This window comes from Endocarpon pusillum (assembly GCF_000464535.1).
Source record: "Endocarpon pusillum Z07020 unplaced genomic scaffold C734253, whole genome shotgun sequence".
Lineage (NCBI taxonomy): Eukaryota > Fungi > Ascomycota > Eurotiomycetes > Verrucariales > Verrucariaceae > Endocarpon > Endocarpon pusillum.
The window spans coordinates 211,382-230,877 of record NW_006913602.1 but is presented as its reverse complement, the minus strand read 5'-3'; the positions used below and the strand labels follow the sequence as shown (position 1 = coordinate 230,877).

General features: G+C 50.3%; 8 protein-coding genes across 8 annotated transcripts; 5 read left to right on the top strand and 3 right to left on the bottom strand.

Moving 5' to 3' along the window:
- Nucleotides 1-173: 173 nt before the first annotated feature.
- On the bottom strand, nt 174-485 carry EPUS_00077 (uncharacterized protein; the record flags this gene model as incomplete). The annotated part of the gene is made up of 1 exon (XM_007789107.1): nt 174-485. One exon carries the CDS (start codon nt 483-485, stop codon nt 174-176), a length of 312 nt encoding a protein of 103 aa, XP_007787297.1.
- A 1,857-nt stretch (nt 486-2,342) lies between these two features.
- EPUS_00076 (uncharacterized protein) lies at nt 2,343-3,622 on the bottom strand (the record flags this gene model as incomplete). The annotated part of the gene is made up of 3 exons (XM_007789106.1): nt 2,343-2,969; nt 3,025-3,228; nt 3,323-3,622. 3 exons carry the CDS (start codon nt 3,620-3,622, stop codon nt 2,343-2,345), a joined length of 1,131 nt encoding a protein of 376 aa, XP_007787296.1.
- A 719-nt stretch (nt 3,623-4,341) lies between these two features.
- On the top strand, nt 4,342-5,318 carry EPUS_00075 (Diphthine synthase; the record flags this gene model as incomplete). The annotated part of the gene is made up of 3 exons (XM_007789105.1): nt 4,342-4,476; nt 4,543-4,667; nt 4,724-5,318. The coding sequence occupies 3 exons, from the start codon at nt 4,342-4,344 to the stop codon at nt 5,316-5,318; spliced, it is 855 nt and encodes a 284-aa protein (XP_007787295.1).
- A 237-nt stretch (nt 5,319-5,555) lies between these two features.
- On the top strand, nt 5,556-6,802 carry EPUS_00074 (uncharacterized protein; the record flags this gene model as incomplete). The annotated part of the gene is made up of 2 exons (XM_007789104.1): nt 5,556-5,823; nt 5,874-6,802. 2 exons carry the CDS (start codon nt 5,556-5,558, stop codon nt 6,800-6,802), a joined length of 1,197 nt encoding a protein of 398 aa, XP_007787294.1.
- Nucleotides 6,803-7,738: 936 nt separating this feature from the next.
- On the top strand, nt 7,739-10,084 carry EPUS_00073 (uncharacterized protein; the record flags this gene model as incomplete). The annotated part of the gene is made up of 3 exons (XM_007789103.1): nt 7,739-7,865; nt 7,924-8,080; nt 8,131-10,084. The coding sequence occupies 3 exons, from the start codon at nt 7,739-7,741 to the stop codon at nt 10,082-10,084; spliced, it is 2,238 nt and encodes a 745-aa protein (XP_007787293.1).
- Nucleotides 10,085-13,877: 3,793 nt separating this feature from the next.
- EPUS_00072 (uncharacterized protein) lies at nt 13,878-15,446 on the top strand (the record flags this gene model as incomplete). Its single annotated transcript, XM_007789102.1, has 3 exons — nt 13,878-14,267; nt 14,315-14,547; nt 14,600-15,446. The coding sequence occupies 3 exons, from the start codon at nt 13,878-13,880 to the stop codon at nt 15,444-15,446; spliced, it is 1,470 nt and encodes a 489-aa protein (XP_007787292.1).
- A 703-nt stretch (nt 15,447-16,149) lies between these two features.
- On the top strand, nt 16,150-17,550 carry EPUS_00071 (uncharacterized protein; the record flags this gene model as incomplete). The annotated part of the gene is made up of 4 exons (XM_007789101.1): nt 16,150-16,173; nt 16,237-16,502; nt 16,561-17,057; nt 17,093-17,550. The coding sequence occupies 4 exons, from the start codon at nt 16,150-16,152 to the stop codon at nt 17,548-17,550; spliced, it is 1,245 nt and encodes a 414-aa protein (XP_007787291.1).
- Nucleotides 17,551-18,044: 494 nt separating this feature from the next.
- Nucleotides 18,045-18,911, bottom strand: EPUS_00070 (uncharacterized protein; the record flags this gene model as incomplete). Its single annotated transcript, XM_007789100.1, has 1 exon — nt 18,045-18,911. The coding sequence occupies one exon, from the start codon at nt 18,909-18,911 to the stop codon at nt 18,045-18,047; it is 867 nt and encodes a 288-aa protein (XP_007787290.1).
- Nucleotides 18,912-19,496: the final 585 nt, after the last annotated feature.

Here is a 19,496-nt window from a genome sequence, read left to right as displayed (position 1 = left end):
CTGCGGTCATGACGTTCTTGAATTTTGATATGATGCGCTGGCCTAGGGTTTACTAAGACAACTGATAGGGGATTGAATAGCCTTGTATCCATTTTTGCTGTCCATCATGTTCGCTTTGAGGCATTTGCCCCAGAGCTGTGATTATGGCAAACCTTGTTACAGTAGAGATGTATTCAAGACACAGGCTCACTGCGTATGCCTCCATCTGGTGTAGCTGGATCTTCACCAACAGCTCCGTCCATGCTCTTGTCACTGGTGTTCCGACCATGTCTTCGCCTGAAGCCCTCTTCTCGTACCCGGCCCGGGCTCCCACTTCCCATGATGTCTGCGAGACTCAATGTGCGTCTGCGGGCGTCCTTGAGGCTAGGTGGTCGTGGTCGAGTTCTTCCTTGTGCTCGGCCACCCCAAACGGGGACCCAATGCCAGACCTGGCGGAAGACGTAGAGGAATAGATCAATTAGGATGGCAATAAGCCATGGGGCCATGTTGACAATGGCACAGAATATCTATAGGCACGAGCATGGTTAGTCTGTACTCCATGACAGATTGCCAACGCTCGAAAAGGGATTTATATTTATATAACTCCAATAAGCATCAGTACGTACAGCTATTCGGATGATCCAGGTTTCAACGACTGTCAGGTAGGGAGGAAGGAGTGAGTACCAGCCCATACTGGCAAGCTTGGAGGTTGCTGAACAGTTGTTAGACACATGAGCAGACCACAGCTCTGATTGATGTTTGTTTTCCCGGGAACAAAGAATGAAAGGAATTGGTGAATTGGTGAATTGTTGGCGGTCTGGGTTGAGCCTGTGACGATGTTTTCCGCATCTGCAGGGTGACTTTTTCATTGGCACATGTCAACCCCAATGCAACCATCAACCTCTTCCTGCCATTATCAACCCTCAAAGCATGCTTTTGTGCTACGGAGCCGCGGGAATATGGAATATGAGTTTCAACATCCACCATACCAAGAAGAGTAGAAAACTATCATTTGGTGGCATGTTATTCGTTGAAAGTGATGAGCATTACCTGCTAACCACGTTCTCAATCCAGCAGATCGGTTGGACATCGAACTCATCTCTCGATGACTCCTGTACGACAGTGCTTAGGTAGTTAACGCAGTGGCTGCTATCACTGAAGCGTTGGTGATTCCTCCTTTTCGTAAGTCTAGATCTATCCAGGTACGGATCCAAGCATGAGTATTCAGCCTATGCAAATGTCACATCATACATTCCCTGGTCCTATTGTGTGTATGATGGTGCTCATCTACAGTCTTACATAAGACGTCGTTGCATCCTTATGCAGGGCTTATATTATATTGCAATGAAAAGTATGATGATGCTAGATCCGCAACCTGCAACTCTGTCAACGTGGCAATTGAGTTACCACCTTTAGGCAACAAGAATGTGCACCAGTACAAAAGATTCTTTCTTCCTCTGTCAAGTCACCCGACCTCGTGCCCTTGAAGATCAAAGCCTATGGCCATGACTCTATCTCCTTCATCTCCTTCTCTCACTTCAGATCGCCTTCCTGTCCCTCAACTCGCGGAAAGACCAAACCCCTCCCTCCTTCATCTTCCCCTCGAGCTCCAATTGCGCATAATATCCAATCTCCCCTGGCCGGACCTCTTCGCTCTGAAGCACACGCATCCCGGTTTCTACCACAACATGCCCACCACTACCATCAGCCAGCGCTTAGATTGGCTCGTACGAATCTCCTGCGGCCCCTGTAGCCTTGGCTGGCCCCAAGGGAAAGTCAACATGGCCACAGACGCTGATTTTTGCCGCTCGCGTGAGATTCAGAGATCTCTGCTGCTGCGGCGCTGGCATCTGGCTTGTCCATCAAATGGCGAGCACTGTTCGCTTGTCCAGGGGAAGGACTGTCCGTCACCTGCAGACTTAGTGCCGAGAGGGTTGAGGGCTAAAACGGAGATGAAAAAGAGATGCTGGTGGAAGGCTGAGAAACTGTTGTTGGTTACAGCGTATTTGTGGTCGGTGATAGGCCTGCTAATCGCTGTGCTTGCGGCCTGGCTTGTGAAATAAACTTTGAGGCGACTTTGGCTCAGTAATTTTAAGGTAGAATTGTGAGTTGAGCGTCTGTCTGGATAGATGCTGATTGATGGATTCAGGTTCGCAAGCTCTCAACGGTCTGAAGTTGCAAGTGGTAGAACTTCCTAAAAGGTCTTGGTGAAATAATACTAGAGAATTGGGTTCCTGGGACCTTTGAGGCATGCCAATTGGGTCTCAAGTACCTGTACTCGGAACCCCAACCTCAAATGCATGGGTGGAAACATGCTCAACACAGCACTCTCCCAAACTCCACATGATTTCTGCTCTAGGTGATCATATCAGACGAAGAGGAGTTCTGATCCCTGCATAACCCTGCCTCATAAACTTGTATTTATTGGGTATAGCCTGCAACCGCCGGAACGCCTCCCTCACATGCTTCGGCTCCACTGGCGTCCTTCCCTCTTCCGGCATCTCAAATAACGATCCCATCTCTCTCTTCCGCTTCTTTGAATCCCCCGCGGTATTCGATGTGCGCTGATTGTGCAGATCCTCCGCCGCTTTGACCTTCAACGCCTCTTCGGTGAGCATCTGCACAATCTCAAAGGTCAGAAAGCCGAGGATATCGATCACGTCGTCGTTAGGTCTACTGTCTGTGACGATGCCGAAGCCGGCCCACTCCCGGAAACGCTTGGCTTTGCGGAAGGTAAATGAGGCCTGGCGGCAGTCGGAGAAGAAGACGTATTCTTCCCGGGTCATATTTCGGGTGCGTTCATCCGCGCTGGCGAGGCGGGCGAGAGAGGCCTCGTTTTGCTCTTCTTCATCTTCATCCTCTTCGTCTTCTCGTTCGGGTACTTGTTCCGAGAAATAGGAATGCACTTCCCATGGGAGGAGAAGCTTGGCCTTTTTGTTGGGCGCTTTTTTGGTTTCCATTGGTCCTCCAGCGCCGGGTAAGCCGACGGCCTGGAAAGGGAGGTGAGAAAAGTTCACATGGATACAGCGGAGAAAGGCAGCTTACATCATCACCAAAATCTGCGGCGTCGCCGGCATCGGCTCCTCCTTTGTCGTCAGAGTCTTTCACGTTCTTTCGTACATCTTTCCAAGAGAGAAATGTGCGTAGTCGGGAGACCTTTGCCTTGTCATGGCGAATTAGGAATATGAGATCAGCGACAGAGATTGAGCGAACGCCTCGACGATTAGCCAATGCCGTGGCTTGAGTTAGCTGCCAGAGGGTTAGCTATGGTTAAGCAAAGAAGGCCTCATTCTAGCCCAGAGATCTCGTAGACTTTTGAAGGTATTAGACCTGAGTGACGTACCATCTCAATGACCTGTTGTTTTACGAGTTCCTCTATCATGCCGGTAGTCTCTGCACTGGGTTCGGCAGTCTCTCCAGAGACAAACATCATCTGTTTGAAACACTCGGTTAGTCTCTCCTTGAAGCTTTCTTCGCTTTCGTCCTCCGCATCTTCGATCTGTGGTTTGGAAAAATGAGGATGAATTGGCTCCGATGGAGGTGGAATGTTAAAGATATCTGCTTCGCCTGTAGGTTCTGCGAGCTTTGTGAGCCCTTCCAGAAGGCTTTCCGTCATAGGTACACTGAAGGTCCGTTCAGACATCCTGTATTATGTACTAGCGGATGCGACGAACTGAGACTTTAATGCTAGAATTATGGAGTTGGAGATGAGGGCTTAAAGCTGGTCGTGGTTGATTTGCAGCCACAGTCCAGTATTGCGTCGCAAGGCCTAGTGTAATGCATTTCCCCGCCCGTCTCGTTTGCAGGAAACATATCTCTCTTTCCAGACGGCCATCTAGCTGGGACAACAAGTGGAAAACAAGAATGCATGGGGCACTGCCAGGCACGAAGTATGACCTAACACAGGAACGAGAAGCAGATAGCTTCATAGGGGTGATGAGAGGCGCTAAATTTTCTTGTAGATGCGGCAAACCATTCATGAGAAATAAATCTTACCTGCTGGATCTCCTGCCGATACTTTGCTGAACGTTCTCCTGCCATGTTCTGATACTGTGCTGGATCGTGCCAGGTGAAGGCAAGGCTAGCAGAGAAGGGCACAAAATGGGACTATGGCACAAGATAAGCCATCTGACTACAGAACGACAGTGTCACTGGTTTATGGGCATGATAGAGAAGGATTGAGTACAACTGCTGTTGATTTGCTTGGTCATCTGTTAAGGTAGACTATGGTTTATCTCCCACCGGCAAAACCTCGGTTCACTGCTTGCGACCCAGGCTGTACCACCACTCATTCCGGAAATCATCCTTCAAAGACTTTGACTGGTGGTTCCAGACATCAATTAACATTGGGCTGTATGCAAGATGTTGTATCTTGTCGGGCTTGGTCTCGCTGATGAGACAGATATCACTGTTAAAGGCTTGGAAATCGTGAAAAGAGCTGAGAGGGTGTACCTTGAATCCTACACAAGCATCCTGCTGGTGGACAAGAAGAAACTGGTAATTTCTTCTCACACGAAATACCTATATGAGTGAAAAGCTAACAGATATCTGACCCAGTAGTAGGAAGCTTTCTATGGCCGCTCCCTCATCACAGCGGATCGTGAAATGGTCGAATCCTCCAGCGATGAAATACTGAGTGGAGCAGAGGATGTCGATGTCGCATTCTTGGTCGTCGGAGATCCTTTCGGGTACACCATTATGTCCTCTTATCGGGGCGATGCTCATGCTAACTTTACTATGGTAGCGCTACCACCCATACTGATCTGGTTCTCCGTGCCCGAGAGCTCTCAATACCCTTTCAAGCAATACCAAATGCATCCATCATGTCCGCAATTGGCAGCACCGGCCTCCAACTGTACAACTTCGGCCAGACTGTGTCCATGGTGTTCTTTACTGAATCTTGGAAGCCTTCATCGTTCTATGATAGAATCAAAGAAAATGCGCAGATTGGCTTACATACCTTGGTCCTGCTCGATATCAAAGTTAAGGAGCAGTCATTGGAGAATTTGGCAAGAGGAAGAAAGGTCTACGAGCCGCCTAGGTACATGACAGCGGCGCAATGTGCGCAGCAAATGCTTGAAACAGAACATGAAAGAAAGGAGGGTGCTTACAACGAGAACAGTTTGGCCGTTGGGGTAGCTAGGGTTGGGGCTAAAGACCAGAAAATGGCGGCGGGGACGCTGAAAGAGCTATGTGATATAGATCTTGGTACTCCACTACATAGCCTCGTCTTGCTTGGAAAAAGAACCCACGAACTTGAAAGGGATTTCATCAGGGCTGTGGCAATCGACTCTGAAAGCTTTGACAAAAGCTGGCAGGCATTGAGCAGCCTGGACTGACAAGAGATGCAGAGAGAGCACGAACAAGGTATTGGTTTTGTGAGGTGAATAAGGATCAAGCCTGAAAAGGTAATATCTCTCGTGGGCATCAATCTATCGAATATTCCCTCCAATCACATGAGTGGTGTTTTTGTCTCAAATCTATAATATATGCTTGTTTTCTGGCATAGAGTAGATCTTCGTATCCATGCATAAGATCAGATTGCTTGTCCCTACACATCTCCGCTCCACCCCACCATGTCCGCTCCGCAAATCCCCAATCTTCACACTCTCCGTAGAGGTGTCGGCCGCAGAGGCGGTAGAGGTAGAGGGGTTGCATCTGGGGTAGCAGAAAGCAATAATGAGACCAACCAAACGAGAAAAGATGCAATAGTCCAGAGTACGGACACCGATGCAGCGACCAGCAGGTTGAGTGCTGTCGAAGCTGGCTACCTTGACGATCCATTTGCCAAATTGCTTACTCACGGTGGCAATGTCGACAGAAGGCTTCCGCTGATGAATAGAGGTTAGCATACCAGAATACCGTGGCGAGGATGCTGAGAGATGAATTTTTAGGTACATACGTTCGTACCGTCGCCATTGATCGCCTCGTCGATGAGTTTCTACGGTCAACCCGGAAATGCGCCAGACAGATCATCTCGCTTGGTGCTGGTAGTGACAGCCGCTTCTTTCGACTGAAGACCAAGTACCCGGATATTTGTCTCAGCTACCATGAGTTTGATTTTCCTACGAATACGGCTGCCAAAATTCATCAAATGCAGACTCCATCATTTGCGCATAGCTTGAAAGGACTATGTAACATGGACTTACCCTCAAGCAGCACGTCGCTATCGAACGACGGTGCTCAGAATGACTCGTTTCAATTGCAAGCCGACTCTTGCCACTATCATCTTCATCCTCTAGATTTACGGACTCTGACAAATCCAAAACGCAATCAAGACCAAATCAACTTATCTGGACTTGGCATCTCTCTCGACGTTCCCACATTGTTGCTGTCGGAGTGCTGTCTGATTTACCTCCCTCCTGAAGATGCGGATTCAGTGCTCTCATACTTCACCTCGGCATTCCACCCAGCGATACCCGTTGCCGTAGTCATCTATGAGCCAATACGTCCGCATGACGCATTTGGGCGAACCATGGTCTCAAACTTGACCGCAAGAGGCATCCATCTGCAAACGCTCCATGCACATGATTCGTTGGCGGCACAGAAGGAAAGGCTAGGGAAGCATGGATTGGGAAGCATGGCAGGCAAAGAGACTGGGGGCGCAGAGGCTGCAGATATCGACTTTATATGGCAAACATGGATAGAAGAGGCTGAGAAGGGGAGAGTGGAAGGGCTGGAATGGATGGACGAGGTTGAGGAATGGCGATTGCTGGCCCGACATTATTGTGTCGCTTGGGGATGGAGAGAAACTTCGGATAATGTTATCGACTCTGTCTTTGAGCCATGGGCTCAGCTGCCAATGCAAGATGAAGGAGCGTGAATCACGGAGCTCAATATGTCTGTAGTGGTCATTTCCCACTCATTCATAAATGATCAAGCTGTCAATTCAGACCTCTGCCAAGCAGGAAGAACTGGATCTCCATCTAGGTAACATCACCTGTGAAATCATATAGCGGCTGAACTCACTGGCCCTGACACCACGGCAAACATGATTTCTGATTCTCTATAAATTGCAATTCTTCTATCAATCATGATTAGCCGCTCAAATATTCAGATATTCCAGATAAAACGACAATGAACCGGCCAGAACCAGGGGAGCTAATTATTCCAACAATTCTCAAGTGGTAAAACGCGCATAACCTCTTCTACTCGATCCAGTCCTACCGATTGAACCCATCGAGAGAAGGTGGCAGTCTGAAAATCTTGTTCAAAATTTCGAGCAACTTGGACGTACTCGAAACACTGAATGGCATCGTTGAAGGGGCCCAATATCGGGAATGCTAGTCCAACGGCCTCGACCATCTCCTTGTTGTCTCAACTGTAATGTATATACTTCGAATGCTGAGGTTTGAGGATAAGATTGACGAGCTTTAGATATTCTCAAGGGAAAGAAAAGTAAAAGAATGCGAACATACATGTGTGAGTTCGCGGGGTTTGGAAGAGTACTTATCAGCTAAGGCTTCTATTTTAGGCTGTGCTCAGCCTCGACCAATCATAAAACGACATGATGTTCTTTAACTTCCGCATCTCAGCTGAAAACCAAAGATCTCACTCTGATTGAATCTATGAATACAGTAGACTCGGGCGCCTAGGTGTAACGCGCGTCGATCTGCCATCGCCCGCACATCCTCTTCTCCATCTGGACCACGTTACACTTCGAGAATGTCGTGATAGGTTCCGTACAATCAGAGCCCGACGTAATGCTGCGTGCGACTTCAACAATTTGAGAAGATACAGACAAACCTACCTCTACAGTATGGCAACTTCCACCCATCATGCGGCAGAAACCTTCAACACCACATTCGCGGGTAGGACGAACCATGGTCTTCAACAAGGCTCCTTCTCTGGTCAACAAACAAACAATTTTTATGCAGCTGGAAGCGGTAAGAAGCACTCCTGAAGATTGATACCATCTTAAGGACTGACCCTACTCGTACTTAGCAGCCTCATCGCTTCCACGACCTCTCCCTACTCCCTCGGCAATTATCCCTTTTCGCCGCGATCGCGATTTCGTCGAGCGAAATATCCTGAATGACGTGTGGGAACAAGTCTCCAAACCGGCGGCGCGCATTGGACTGGTGGGACTCGGAGGAGTCGGGTAAGGGCTTGTGAGGCGATGTTTACATGCGACAGCTGAAAGCAGGCCAGAAAGTCACAGCTCGCGATCGAGTATGCCTATCGAGTCCAAGAAGCCGATCCGAAGACCTGGATATTCTGGGTGCATGCGAGCAGTGCAGCCCGATTTGAGGAGAGCTACAAAAAGATTGCGGAGCGGGCACAGCTGGCCGGATGGAACGAACCGAAAGCGGACATTTTAGGTATGGTGTATGGATGGCTGTCAGACGAAAATAACGGGCGGTGGACGATGGTGGTGGACAATGCGGACAGCCGCGACGTTATGTTCAAGCCGTGGGATGGCGGGATCCGTGAACAATTACCACAAGCGACAACTTCGTCATCGGTGGGCCATTCATTGTCAGACTATCTCCCATCATCGGCTAATGGATCAATTGTCATTACATCCCGCAGCCGGGAGGTCGCAGAAGGGCTGACCGAGTATCCAGAAGACATTCTCGATGTGATACCAATGGACGAAGAGACAGCCGTGGCCCTTCTTAAGAAGAAGCTCAAGAGGCATGAAGAAGGTATAGCTCAAAATGACTCAATTGACCTCGTCAAACAGTTAGATTACATGCCGTTGGCCATTACTCAGGCGGCGGCATACGTCAATCAACGTGCCCCACGCATCACTGTTTCTACGTACCTCGAGACATTGAAGAGAAGCGACGACGACCAGGCTAAACTCCTACAGAAGGACATTCGCGATCCACGGCGAGACGGTCAGGCGTCAAACTCGATCATCACGACGTGGCATATCTCATTCGAGCATCTCCGGCAAACCCGCGACTCGGCAGCGCGGCTGCTAGCGCTAATGAGTCTCTTCGATCGCGAACGCATTCCTGATGACCTCCTTCGAGACCGATATCTCGATGAGCAGGACGCTGAGAGCGATTTTGAAGACGACATTATGATACTAAGGGCGTACCACCTGATTGGCATCAGCGTAAGTGACAACCGATTTGATATGCACCGACTAGTGCAGTTTTCGACAAGAAAATGGCTTGAAATTCATGACGAGCTGGTGGCGTGGCAGGAAAGATATGTTGATGTTTTGGGTAAAGCGTTTCCGACGGGAGATTATGCGAACTGGCCCACGTGTCAGGAACTATTCCCACATGTAGAAGCCATGGCTGGATATCAACTGACGAGCCAGGAGCACCTTCTTGTGTGGGCAACAATTCAGTACAAGGGAGCGTGGTATGCTGAAGTCAGTGGGTGGTACGGGGTATCAGAGAGGATGGCACAAGCAAGCGTTAAAGTTCGAGAAGCGGTGCTAGGGCTCAATGATGTTCGGACTTTGAAAAGTATGAATAATCTAGCATTAGTACTGAAGGCTCAAGGGAAGTACGATGAGGCGGAATCAATGAATCAACGAGCATTAGCAAGACGTGAGAAGGTGCTAGGGGTGGACCATCCTGACACGTTAACCAGTATGAGCAATCTGGCATCAGTACTGCAGTCTCAAGGGAAGTACGATGAGGCGGAATTAATGAATCAACGAGCATTAGCAAGACGTGAGAAGGTGCTAGGGGTGGACCATCCTGACACGTTAACCAGTATGAGCAATCTGGCATCAGTACTGCAGGATCAAGGGAAGTACGATGAGGCGGAATTAATGAATCAACGAGTATTAGCAGAATTTGAGAAGCTGTTTGGAGTGGACCATCCTGACACGTTAGCCAGTATGAGCAATCTGGCATTAGTACTGCAGGATCAAGGGAAGTACGATGAGGCGGAATCAATGGGTCAACGAGTACTAGCAGGATGTGAGAAGGTGCTAGGGGTAGATCATCCTTATACGTTGAACAGCGTACTTTGTCTTGCTAGGTTATTCGATGCAAAGCATGACCAACACAAGGCCCTTGAACTATACGACCGTGCAGTTGAAGGTGATATCAAGGTTCTCGGTCCAACACATCCAGACACCTTGCGATCTCAGAGACAAAGGGCATTACTATTGAAGAAGATGAACACCTCTTGACTGGAGTTGAAAATTTCCCACTTGATAAGCATGATACTACATAGAATCTAGCAAACAAGGAAAGACGCTTTTATCTTTAATAAATTTGTAAAGACGTACTGAAGTAATAAGTAATTGCGAAAAGATATCAATAAACAGCTATACCATAATATGAATATGATAATGAAATGCGCTTATTAATTGACGTGTGGATATGAGGAACTTGCAATGTATCCTCATGGGTAAGGCGGTTTCAGGAGCGACTGTAACCATGAGCTTTGAAGGGTGATGTGAAATACAAGTGTCCTGTGACAGTGGGATCCCAGGACCATCTTTCAGGCGTAGGACTATCGTACCCTGTACTGTGTTCCCAGGACCACAATCTTGTCTCGGGAGAACAGGGTCAAGGGGAGCCTCCGAGCCACTGGGAAGAATGTCCTAGGACAACATCACAATATTGTGGTTTTGGGACTGATGAACTGTCGAGGGAGAACCGTGGGTCTGCAAAGCAGCGGTTGGAGACTCTCTAAGTCACAGGACCATGTAGAGGTCCTGAGTCTGCCCCATGCCACTAGGATCCAGGGCCGTAATCTTGAATTCCTAGGCTAAGAAAATCGGTCCCAAGACCACCCGGAGCCGTATATCACGCCCATTGAACTTTGCGGATGAGCACCGATAGGGATTTGGCTGTTGAATTATGCCGCCTCTTCTTCGCTGAGTTAAAGGATGAGAGATCTTCAGGAAGCATCCAGGCAGCATCCAGGACAGTTCAGCCTCTTATTCTCGAGAGAGTTCGGTTTGAAAGACCGGGTTAGCTAGGAGCTGAAGAATCATGTTGCTTGGGCCTTGTGCGACTGTGGCCATGCTCGTCGATAAAGTGAAATTGCATCTCCTTGCCATCGGACCGGTGACTGTTACACTGAGAGTGAGGACATATAAGAGGCCAACGCCGTCCCACCAAGTATGAATCGACGTGCGCCTAGAGGAAATGGTCATAGCACCATGACTCGAACCGTTGCCCAGCCGTCTCAGAGATGTTTCCTAGGTAGAAAGGGCGATATCCTGGACGTATCAGGGTGTGGCAATAGGTGATTGTTCCGCATTTCTTCAAAGGCAGCTTTCGAAGGTGTGTCCAGCAGTGACTATCCAACACCTCTTGCCTAACGACCTCGTTGAAGCACAGATGGCAGTAATGGACATCAACTTCACAAAGAATGCCTTTTGCTTGCGGATTTTTGACGCACGCACGCATGCTTGAATGTGCTGGTTGCGGTCATCTTTTGACAGTCCAGAAAAGTCAGTAAGCAGCGTGGCAACCAGTTTTATGCGGGAGGTCTCACCGTTCGAGCGTCAATCGAAAACATTCTAGCGGACGGGCCCGCCAACGGGCCAACAGCCGGGATAGTGGAGTACTAAAGAGTCTCAATATAAAGAGTATAAAGCTCATCCATGGCGAGCCATTTGGTCTCTGCCGTCAGCCTTTCATCAGACGCCAACCTCTGCGCCAGGTGTACAAACTTAGGAAAGAGGAGACAAATTCTCTCAACGAGGTCGCTCCGACACAGGTCCTATGCGTGTTCTTTTCCCTGTGTGACGATCTCCTAAGCCCTGACGTTGTTGGATCCAATTTTCTTGATATTGGCGCAGGACACTGTCCTTCAGAGTCTTCAAGTAGCTGGCGAGGCGCATTTAGACTCTTTGAGGTTGAGAGATTCGTCTGAAACTTTCCGTACCTCAAACTCGAGCTCCTGTCGTTGACGATCCTGCCTTAGGCTCTCTTTGATGTGTACGAGAAGTACATGCGGTAGCTCTGCCTTTCGAGAAATTTCAAGACTTTGAAAATAGCCAACATGGCTATCGTCGACCTGTCCGCCAAGGAAGGCAGCTTGACCACCATGGACGACGTGTGGATGACATAGCTTTGACCAAAGATGTGTAGATCAGCGTAAGTGAGGTATTGAGACTACTGGGATCTTAGTGTGGATTGCGTTTATCTTCTTTGTTGACTATCGACGAATGGCATGAATTAAATTAGTACAGAAGTATCCCGCGTTACGAAATGTATTGTAGAGGATGTCTGTGGAGGGAGATCTGGACATGAGCTTATTTGTAGCACCATCAGCCTTAGTATACGGAGTATTTACGTAGTACGAAGGATTAGCTTGCTGAACATTGATTCTTTCAATTGTAGTACTAGTTTATTATCATTAGTACCAGGATGGGTAGAAATGACACCTGTCCACGAGTCAGAATTTCGGCATTTTGGGAAGACTGTAGGCACGACGCACCAGCAGAGGCTCATCCGGCCACCCGAAGGTGAGGGGGAAGAGTAGGTGAGCGCGAGGGTGAGGAGGGAGCGTCGCCAAGGTAAGCGCAGTTGGTGAACCATAACTAAACCTGATCTCTAAGAACCCTCAATCCTGTTTTCTTCTGCCGACCAAGGATCGAGATTACCGTTGGGAATAATCATTCCTTTGTAATACACGATTTTAGCTGTCAAATTTTGGATAACTTACCATACATAGTACAGGGACATGCGCTAGTCCCGATTTCGCACATCCTAGTCCTTATAAGGAAGGCCCTAGTCTAGATTAAGAAGTAACAAGCTTGGCAACTGCGAACAGGCTGGCATCCTACTCCAATGTTGAATATAGCGAAAATTAATACAACAGAAGCAGTGCCTTAATTGCAGCCAATTAATGCCATAGAAGCTCCGCAAACGAACAGAAACGCAGAAGAGGGTGCAGGGGAGGCCAGGGCGCTCCCAAAGGACCCACAACGCGTCGAAAACAGGCCAAATACGCCAAATATGGATATTTGGGCATGTTGAACTTTGAAAGTGCACAGTTTCGTTGAAAGGGATTGCAAGGGACGCTTTACTAGGCATTTCAATAGTAATTATCCCAATTCGACCCTAGCTGTGAGCTATCCTCCTAGCCGTAAGGAATCCCGTCAGGAATCGGTTAATTTACGTCCGACGAAGCGTACATTACAAACATACGAAAACGGACCTCGACCCCTGCTGCCTACCCAACATGAGAATCATTTCTTTTACCTCATCGCATCATGCACCCAAGATTCAAGCTTAGAGACATAAGACCACAGGACTTCTAGGTTTCGAAAACCATGTGGCCGAGACAGAAACTTAAGAAGAGATCATCGTCTTGCTGTGAAGATCAAATTTATGGCCACAGGGCTAAGCCTTTAGCGCATCAATAGTCGAGCTGTCAGGTGAAATTGCAGCAGCAACGGGCGACAGGCCTCGCGGTTCGAAAGAATGATTGCTGGCGAATCGCGAACTCGAACTAATCAGCTGAGCCCCGGATTAACAAGCTCGCCAGTTTCTCGATGAGCTAGCTTTATTATTGGTCTCCAGCTTCGACAGCGTTGCTTAATTTCATTTGCCCCTGATTCTAGCATGATGGAACTGGGGTCGATTGCACCAACAAGAACAGCCGGCTCCTATGCCATGGCCAATCTGATCAGTGATCACGTCGCCGTTGCTGTTTGCGGTTTGCGAGCCTTGTTCAACCGTTTCTTCTCTTCATAAACTTGGATTGACTGTTGCTCCTTACATGCTCTTTCCACAAAGCTCACCATAGTCACTCCTTTTGCGAAGTTATCGTCCCAAGTTATAGTGTTTCTTTAAAAGCAATGCAAGTAGCGACAGCGCTACAACATTACCTTCCACACGAAGACAATTGAACTTGTGGAGGAGGACGATACTCCATCGAATCTCTATTATATTTTGCTCTAGCCCAATCGCGCAATCATTCGAAGTGCATCTTAAGAGGACATCACCAGTACAATATACATGAGGTCAAGAACTCTCACGGCAAGCGCTAGCGCTCTGCTCCTATTTTCAGCCTCTGTCACGCATGCGAAGCACAACCATGTTCACTTGGACACCTTGTACAAGAGACATCATGCGCATCGTGAGCAGCATAGGTCAGTGCCCGAGGCCGGCGAAAGCGGAATCGCCTTGAGGTCACCGAATAAGCGGGATGGAAAGGGCGACCAATGTCGATTCCCAAATGACGCAGGGCTGGTCGCGGTTACACCACACGAACAGAACGCGGGATGGGCCATGAGTCCTGATCAACCATGCGTGCCAGGTAGTTATTGTCCATATGCTTGCCCGCCAGGTCAGGTTATGATGCAGTGGGACCCGGAGGCAACTTCTTATTCGTACCCCAAATCAATGGTCAGTAATTGTTCTCTGTCCTGACCTGCAGCATTAATGCTTTGCAGAACGGTGGGCTATACTGTGATAAGGAGGGAAAGATTCAAAAGCCTTTCCCTGAAAAGCCATATTGTCAGGACGCAAAGGCAGGGATCGGTGCAATAAGCAAGGCCAGCGGCCCGGTCTCATTTTGCCAAACCGTGCTGCCGGGGAACGAGGCTATGCTCATTCCTACACATGTGCAGGAGTGGACCGAACTTGCTGTCCCAGGGACGGACTACTGGTGTGGCACTGCAGCTCAGTAAGTATACATCTCGACCTGCCCTTATCTGCGCTTTCTAATGGATGAACAGCTACTACATCAACCCGCCTGGAACTGGATGCGATGAAGCCTGTGTATGGGGCACCAAAGACAACCCCGTCGGCAATTGGTCTCCCTATGTAGCAGGAGCCAATGTTGACAAGAGTGGGGGGTCCTTTATCAAGCTTGGCTGGAATCCAATATATCTGGAAGACGCAACACCTTTCAAGGATGAGATGCCAAATTGGGGTGTAAAGGTTGAATGCGATGGCGAAGGGTGCAATGGCCTCCCCTGCGCCATTGACCCTGCCAAGAACAAAGTGAACGAGATGATTGGCAGCTCTTCTGACGGCGCTGGTGGTGGTGCTTTTTGCGTGGTCACCGTACCCAAAGGTGTCACTGCCAGCTTTGTCGTCTTCGACGAGTCTGGTGGTAGCGGACCCATTGGGAACGGAGACGATGGCAAGGGACAAGATAGCCCTGAGCCAGATTTTGGTCCGCCCGAGCTTGGTTCACCCGAGCCTGGGCCACCTGAGCCAACCGCCGCCCCAAGCTCCTCTGCCGATGCACCAAGCTCCACCTACGACTCTCCTTCAGTATCGAGCTCTGGCTGGTCCGACATATCCTCTTCAATAGATTACAGCACTTACTCTATGGACGCGTCAAGATCTAGCACTAGATCTAGCACTGCATCAAGACCTATGTACTCGCCACATGAATTTGTCGAAAACTCAACTTCCACGTATGCGGCCAACTCTGCACAGGTCACGGCTTCGACCAGTCAAACTTCAGCGGTGGCTGCCGCAAGGACTGGAGGTGCATCGACGGTACAACTCTCATTCGCGAGCCTGTTAATGAGCTCGCTGATTGTCTTCATGACATTTGCCTTCGCGAGCTAACTTCTTTCTGTTATATGGATCTATCTCCCCCCGGGGCGGGTTTACATAATTGTCGTTCACAGCGGCTGGTGTCTGCACATTGACGGACTGGATCTAATTTTGCGCATCGGAAATATCTCTGTTAATCTGGTCTCAAATATGCGGATATCCGAACCTCTAGCGGTTTCTGGAGAGCCATAGGGGTTTGGGCTGGCAGGATGTATATTTATAGCTTGGAGAACTTTACGATGCGATGTACGATATATAGGGGTTCTGATATACCATTGAGAAGACAGCAGAACATAATATCTAGTTGAACCTGTTAGATATGATGGAGATCAACGTTCCTTGGGAGATTCGCGTACTGTGCAAGCACACACTAAGTTAGTGGTGAGTATCAAGACGGCTAAATCCCGGGTTCAGCCCCAAAGTCCACAGGCTGCTGCATTTGGTGGATAGCATTACTTGGTACCATCCAGCGCTCCTTGTTACAAAAAGTAGTGCAGTAGGGAGTATGAACCTCAATGATAACAACACGGCGAGGCTAGCAAAGCTTACACTGCCTCACGAAAGACCGTAATCATTCCTGTGCGCTGATCCCACAGCACGGTGTCTCTCCGTGGGAGCAAGTTCTCCCTACAATACACTATACGAAGTCCGCCCTGAGATCCTGCCCTGTCTCGCCACTTGACCACCAATCGTGTACTGGCTGAAAACCGCAACCATGCCCTCCACATCCTCACAAACAGTAAGTCCCACTCCCTCATCCCCAGCCAGGACCTTTCCTCATTCAACGCTACCCCCCTACGAGTCCCTCCCCCTTCCCTCCCCCTCAGAACAATCAGCCATCACCACTAACCCCCTCACCCCCCTTCCCCAGCTCAAACTCAAATCAACACTCCGCCTCCTAATCCCACGTCTACGCATGGCGCAAAAAAAAGACACCGCCGTGTCCATCTCGTCTCGGCGCGAGATGTCCGTCCTCCTATCCCAAAACCGCGAGGCCTCGGCACGCATCCGCGTCGAGAACATCATCCAAACCGACATCTGCGTCGAGCTGATGGAGATCCTCGAGCTGTACGCCGAGCTGCTGCTGGCGCGCGCGGCGCTGCTTGACGCGCGCGACAAGAACCAGAAAGACAACAATAGCGCCAGCATTGTCCGGCCTCCTAGCCCAAAACCGCGAGGCCTCGGCACGCATCCGCGTCGAGAACATCATCCAAACCGACATCTGCGTCGAGCTGATGGAGATCCTCGAGCTGTACGCCGAGCTGCTGCTGGCGCGCGCGGCGCTGCTTGACGCGCGCGACAAGAACCAGAAAGACAACAATAGCGCCAGCATCGCGGATTCCGCGATTGGCCCGGATACGGGGCTTGAGGAGGCGGCGGCGGCGATCATCTATGCGGCGCCGAGGCTGCCGCGCGAGGTGAGGGAGCTCGGCATCGTGAGGGGGTTGCTGGTCGAGCGGTTGGGGAAGGAGTTTGCGCTCAAGGCGAATATCGAGGGGGGTGGGGGGGTCGTGCCGAAGCGCGTCGTGGAGAAGCTGCGGGTGCAGCCTCCGGGCGAGGAGTTGGTCGAGGCGTATCTCAGGGAGATTGCGCGCACTTATGGGGTGGAGTGGCCGAAGAGCCGTGAGGCGGGAGAAGAGATCGGTGATGAGGCGGAGAGGAGAGGGAGCGGGAAACGGAAATGGGCATCCTCGCGAACGAGGTTGCCGACGAAGAAGAAGCATCGCAGAGTCGGAATCCAGGAGCGGATGATGACGACGGCAGCAGCGGAGGAGGAGGAGGAGACAGAATCACAGCCGCCCTCTCCACACCCATCAAGCCCAAATCCACCCACAGAGCAGGTCCAGGCACCGCCTTCTCGCGAGAAGAACTCACCCGCGCCACTCCACCCCGCGACCTCGCGCCCCAGGGTGCAAAGAGTCCCATCTCCGTGGCGCCTCCGGCTCCGCGGTCGGATAACCCGAGTCCGAAGGTCAAGATCCCGGGGGGAGAGGAGACGACGACGGGATCAGCACCAGCGGCAGCAGCGGCGACGAAGGCCAAGAACGTGGTGGTGGGCGGTAAGATACCGGATGTGGATGAATTGGCCAAGAGGTTTAGGGAGTTGAAGAGATGATGTTGCGACTCTACTACCGAGTAAAGTGAAGGGGGGACTGAGCGGGGAGTTTACGAGGAGAATTAGAAAGCAGCCTTTCGGTCACGAGATACTTGAAGGTGCCAAATTTTCGGTCTTGGGATTCAACGAGTGGATGCTCGTAAAAGGCAGTCCGACTGCTCTAGATCTTGGGTGCTGTCAGACGATAAATGATACAAAAGGCGCGGCAGTTGCCAAAGCACACATTCTATTCCCCAAACTTGATTTATATCCTGACGAACGAAACGAACGATCCAACGCCGACTCGAAGGCAATTGGCTCTCTTTTTTCTATCCCATTCGCGCCGTTACCGACCGAGCTCACCCGAGACGGCAATATCCCAAGCTCTTTTTGACACAATTCCGCAAGAAAACCACTTTTACGCCAAGGCGGCGACGCGCTCTAAGCCGCCAATGTCATTGTCCCATTTCTACTTAGCGATTCCTCAGGCAGAGGCAGGGCGAACAGACGAACCATCAACCTCGAGCAGGGGATTTGGGTTCGTTCGTCAACGAGCCTTCACTCGACGACTGCGACTTGGCGCTCCTTCTGGACTCGGAGTTGTCATTCAACTGCTGCCTCTTCCGTGCCGGCCTTGTCCATTCCCAGACGACGGTGATGAAGACGTAGATGCACCACATCACTCCGGCGCCGACGCCATATCCGATCGCGGCATTACGGGTGACGCTCCTGGCTTGGAAGGGACTGTCCTCCAGCATCTTTATGCCCAGGCCACCGTTCACGATTCCAAGAGTGATGAGACCCCTCCCCAGCCAGAGGTGGGCGCGGCCCCACATGGTGCGTCCAGGTCGTGGTCCACGGTTGGTCGTGGCCAGGGTTACTGCGCGTTTATGGTATATGCGATGGTGGATCCAGCCGCTGAGGGGTTGGATGGTGGCGACGATGAGAAGAACCAGGCCAATCATGGGATGCGGGTCGGCCCAGGAGTCGTAATATCTCGAGATGTAGATGGTGAGCCAGATGCCCATGCCGGCGGCAGCGACGTAGATCAGGTATGCGAACATCTGGAAATAGATATGGAGCTTGAGCATGATCGGGGATTTGATGTTGAGACGCAGCATGATGGCGCCCATGGGGAAGAAGAAGGCCCATGCTACTGTTGCTAGGACCGCGTGGGCGATTAAGACTTGGTTTCCGCTGGTAGGAATTGATGAGCTGTCTGTTCCTCCCGAGCTCGAACCTGATCCGGATTGCGAATCGCTCGAAAAGGAAGTTGGATCTCCAGAGTCTCCTCCCCCATCCCCTCCACTTTCATACTGGGGGGAGGCGATGACTGATGCAAAGAAGACGGAAAGAACCACGGAGAAAAGAAGACGTTGCATTTTGAGTAGAGCTGGAAAATGAGATACTACATCAAGTCCTGAGAAATATAGAGCTCATACGGCAAGATATTTCATATTTACCTTATAATCTGAACTGGTATAAGTTACTCCGTACAGTACTTCTTATCTAGTACGTCAATAATGCCAAGCTCCGAGGAAGCTTGCGTAATCAGGACCAACACTCGAACCCCGGCTGGGCATGCAAACTCCTTCCAGGCGTCCGGTCCGCCCTGGCAGGCAAACGACGCGCGGACGCAGGTCAAAAGTCTAATTTCTCACCACAGGTGAAAGCCATGCAATGCAGGGTTCAGACGATAAATCGCAGGTAATGGTCGTGTTGGCCATGATAGTAAGACTTGGCAGGGGCCTTAGATCTTGGCTTTCGGTTGGTTATTGCGCCGTTCGTGAGCAAGGAGGCTTTCCTAGAAGTCTTGGGGGATAGAAAGTTGGGGGCCTCGGGTTATTCTTAGATATTGGGCTCATTCAGGACGACGGACTTTGCAGCATTCATTCCCTATCGGCCGATCAGATAATTGTTGGGTGTGGAGCCCATGTTCGACGAACATCTATAGGAAGACTGCAGCG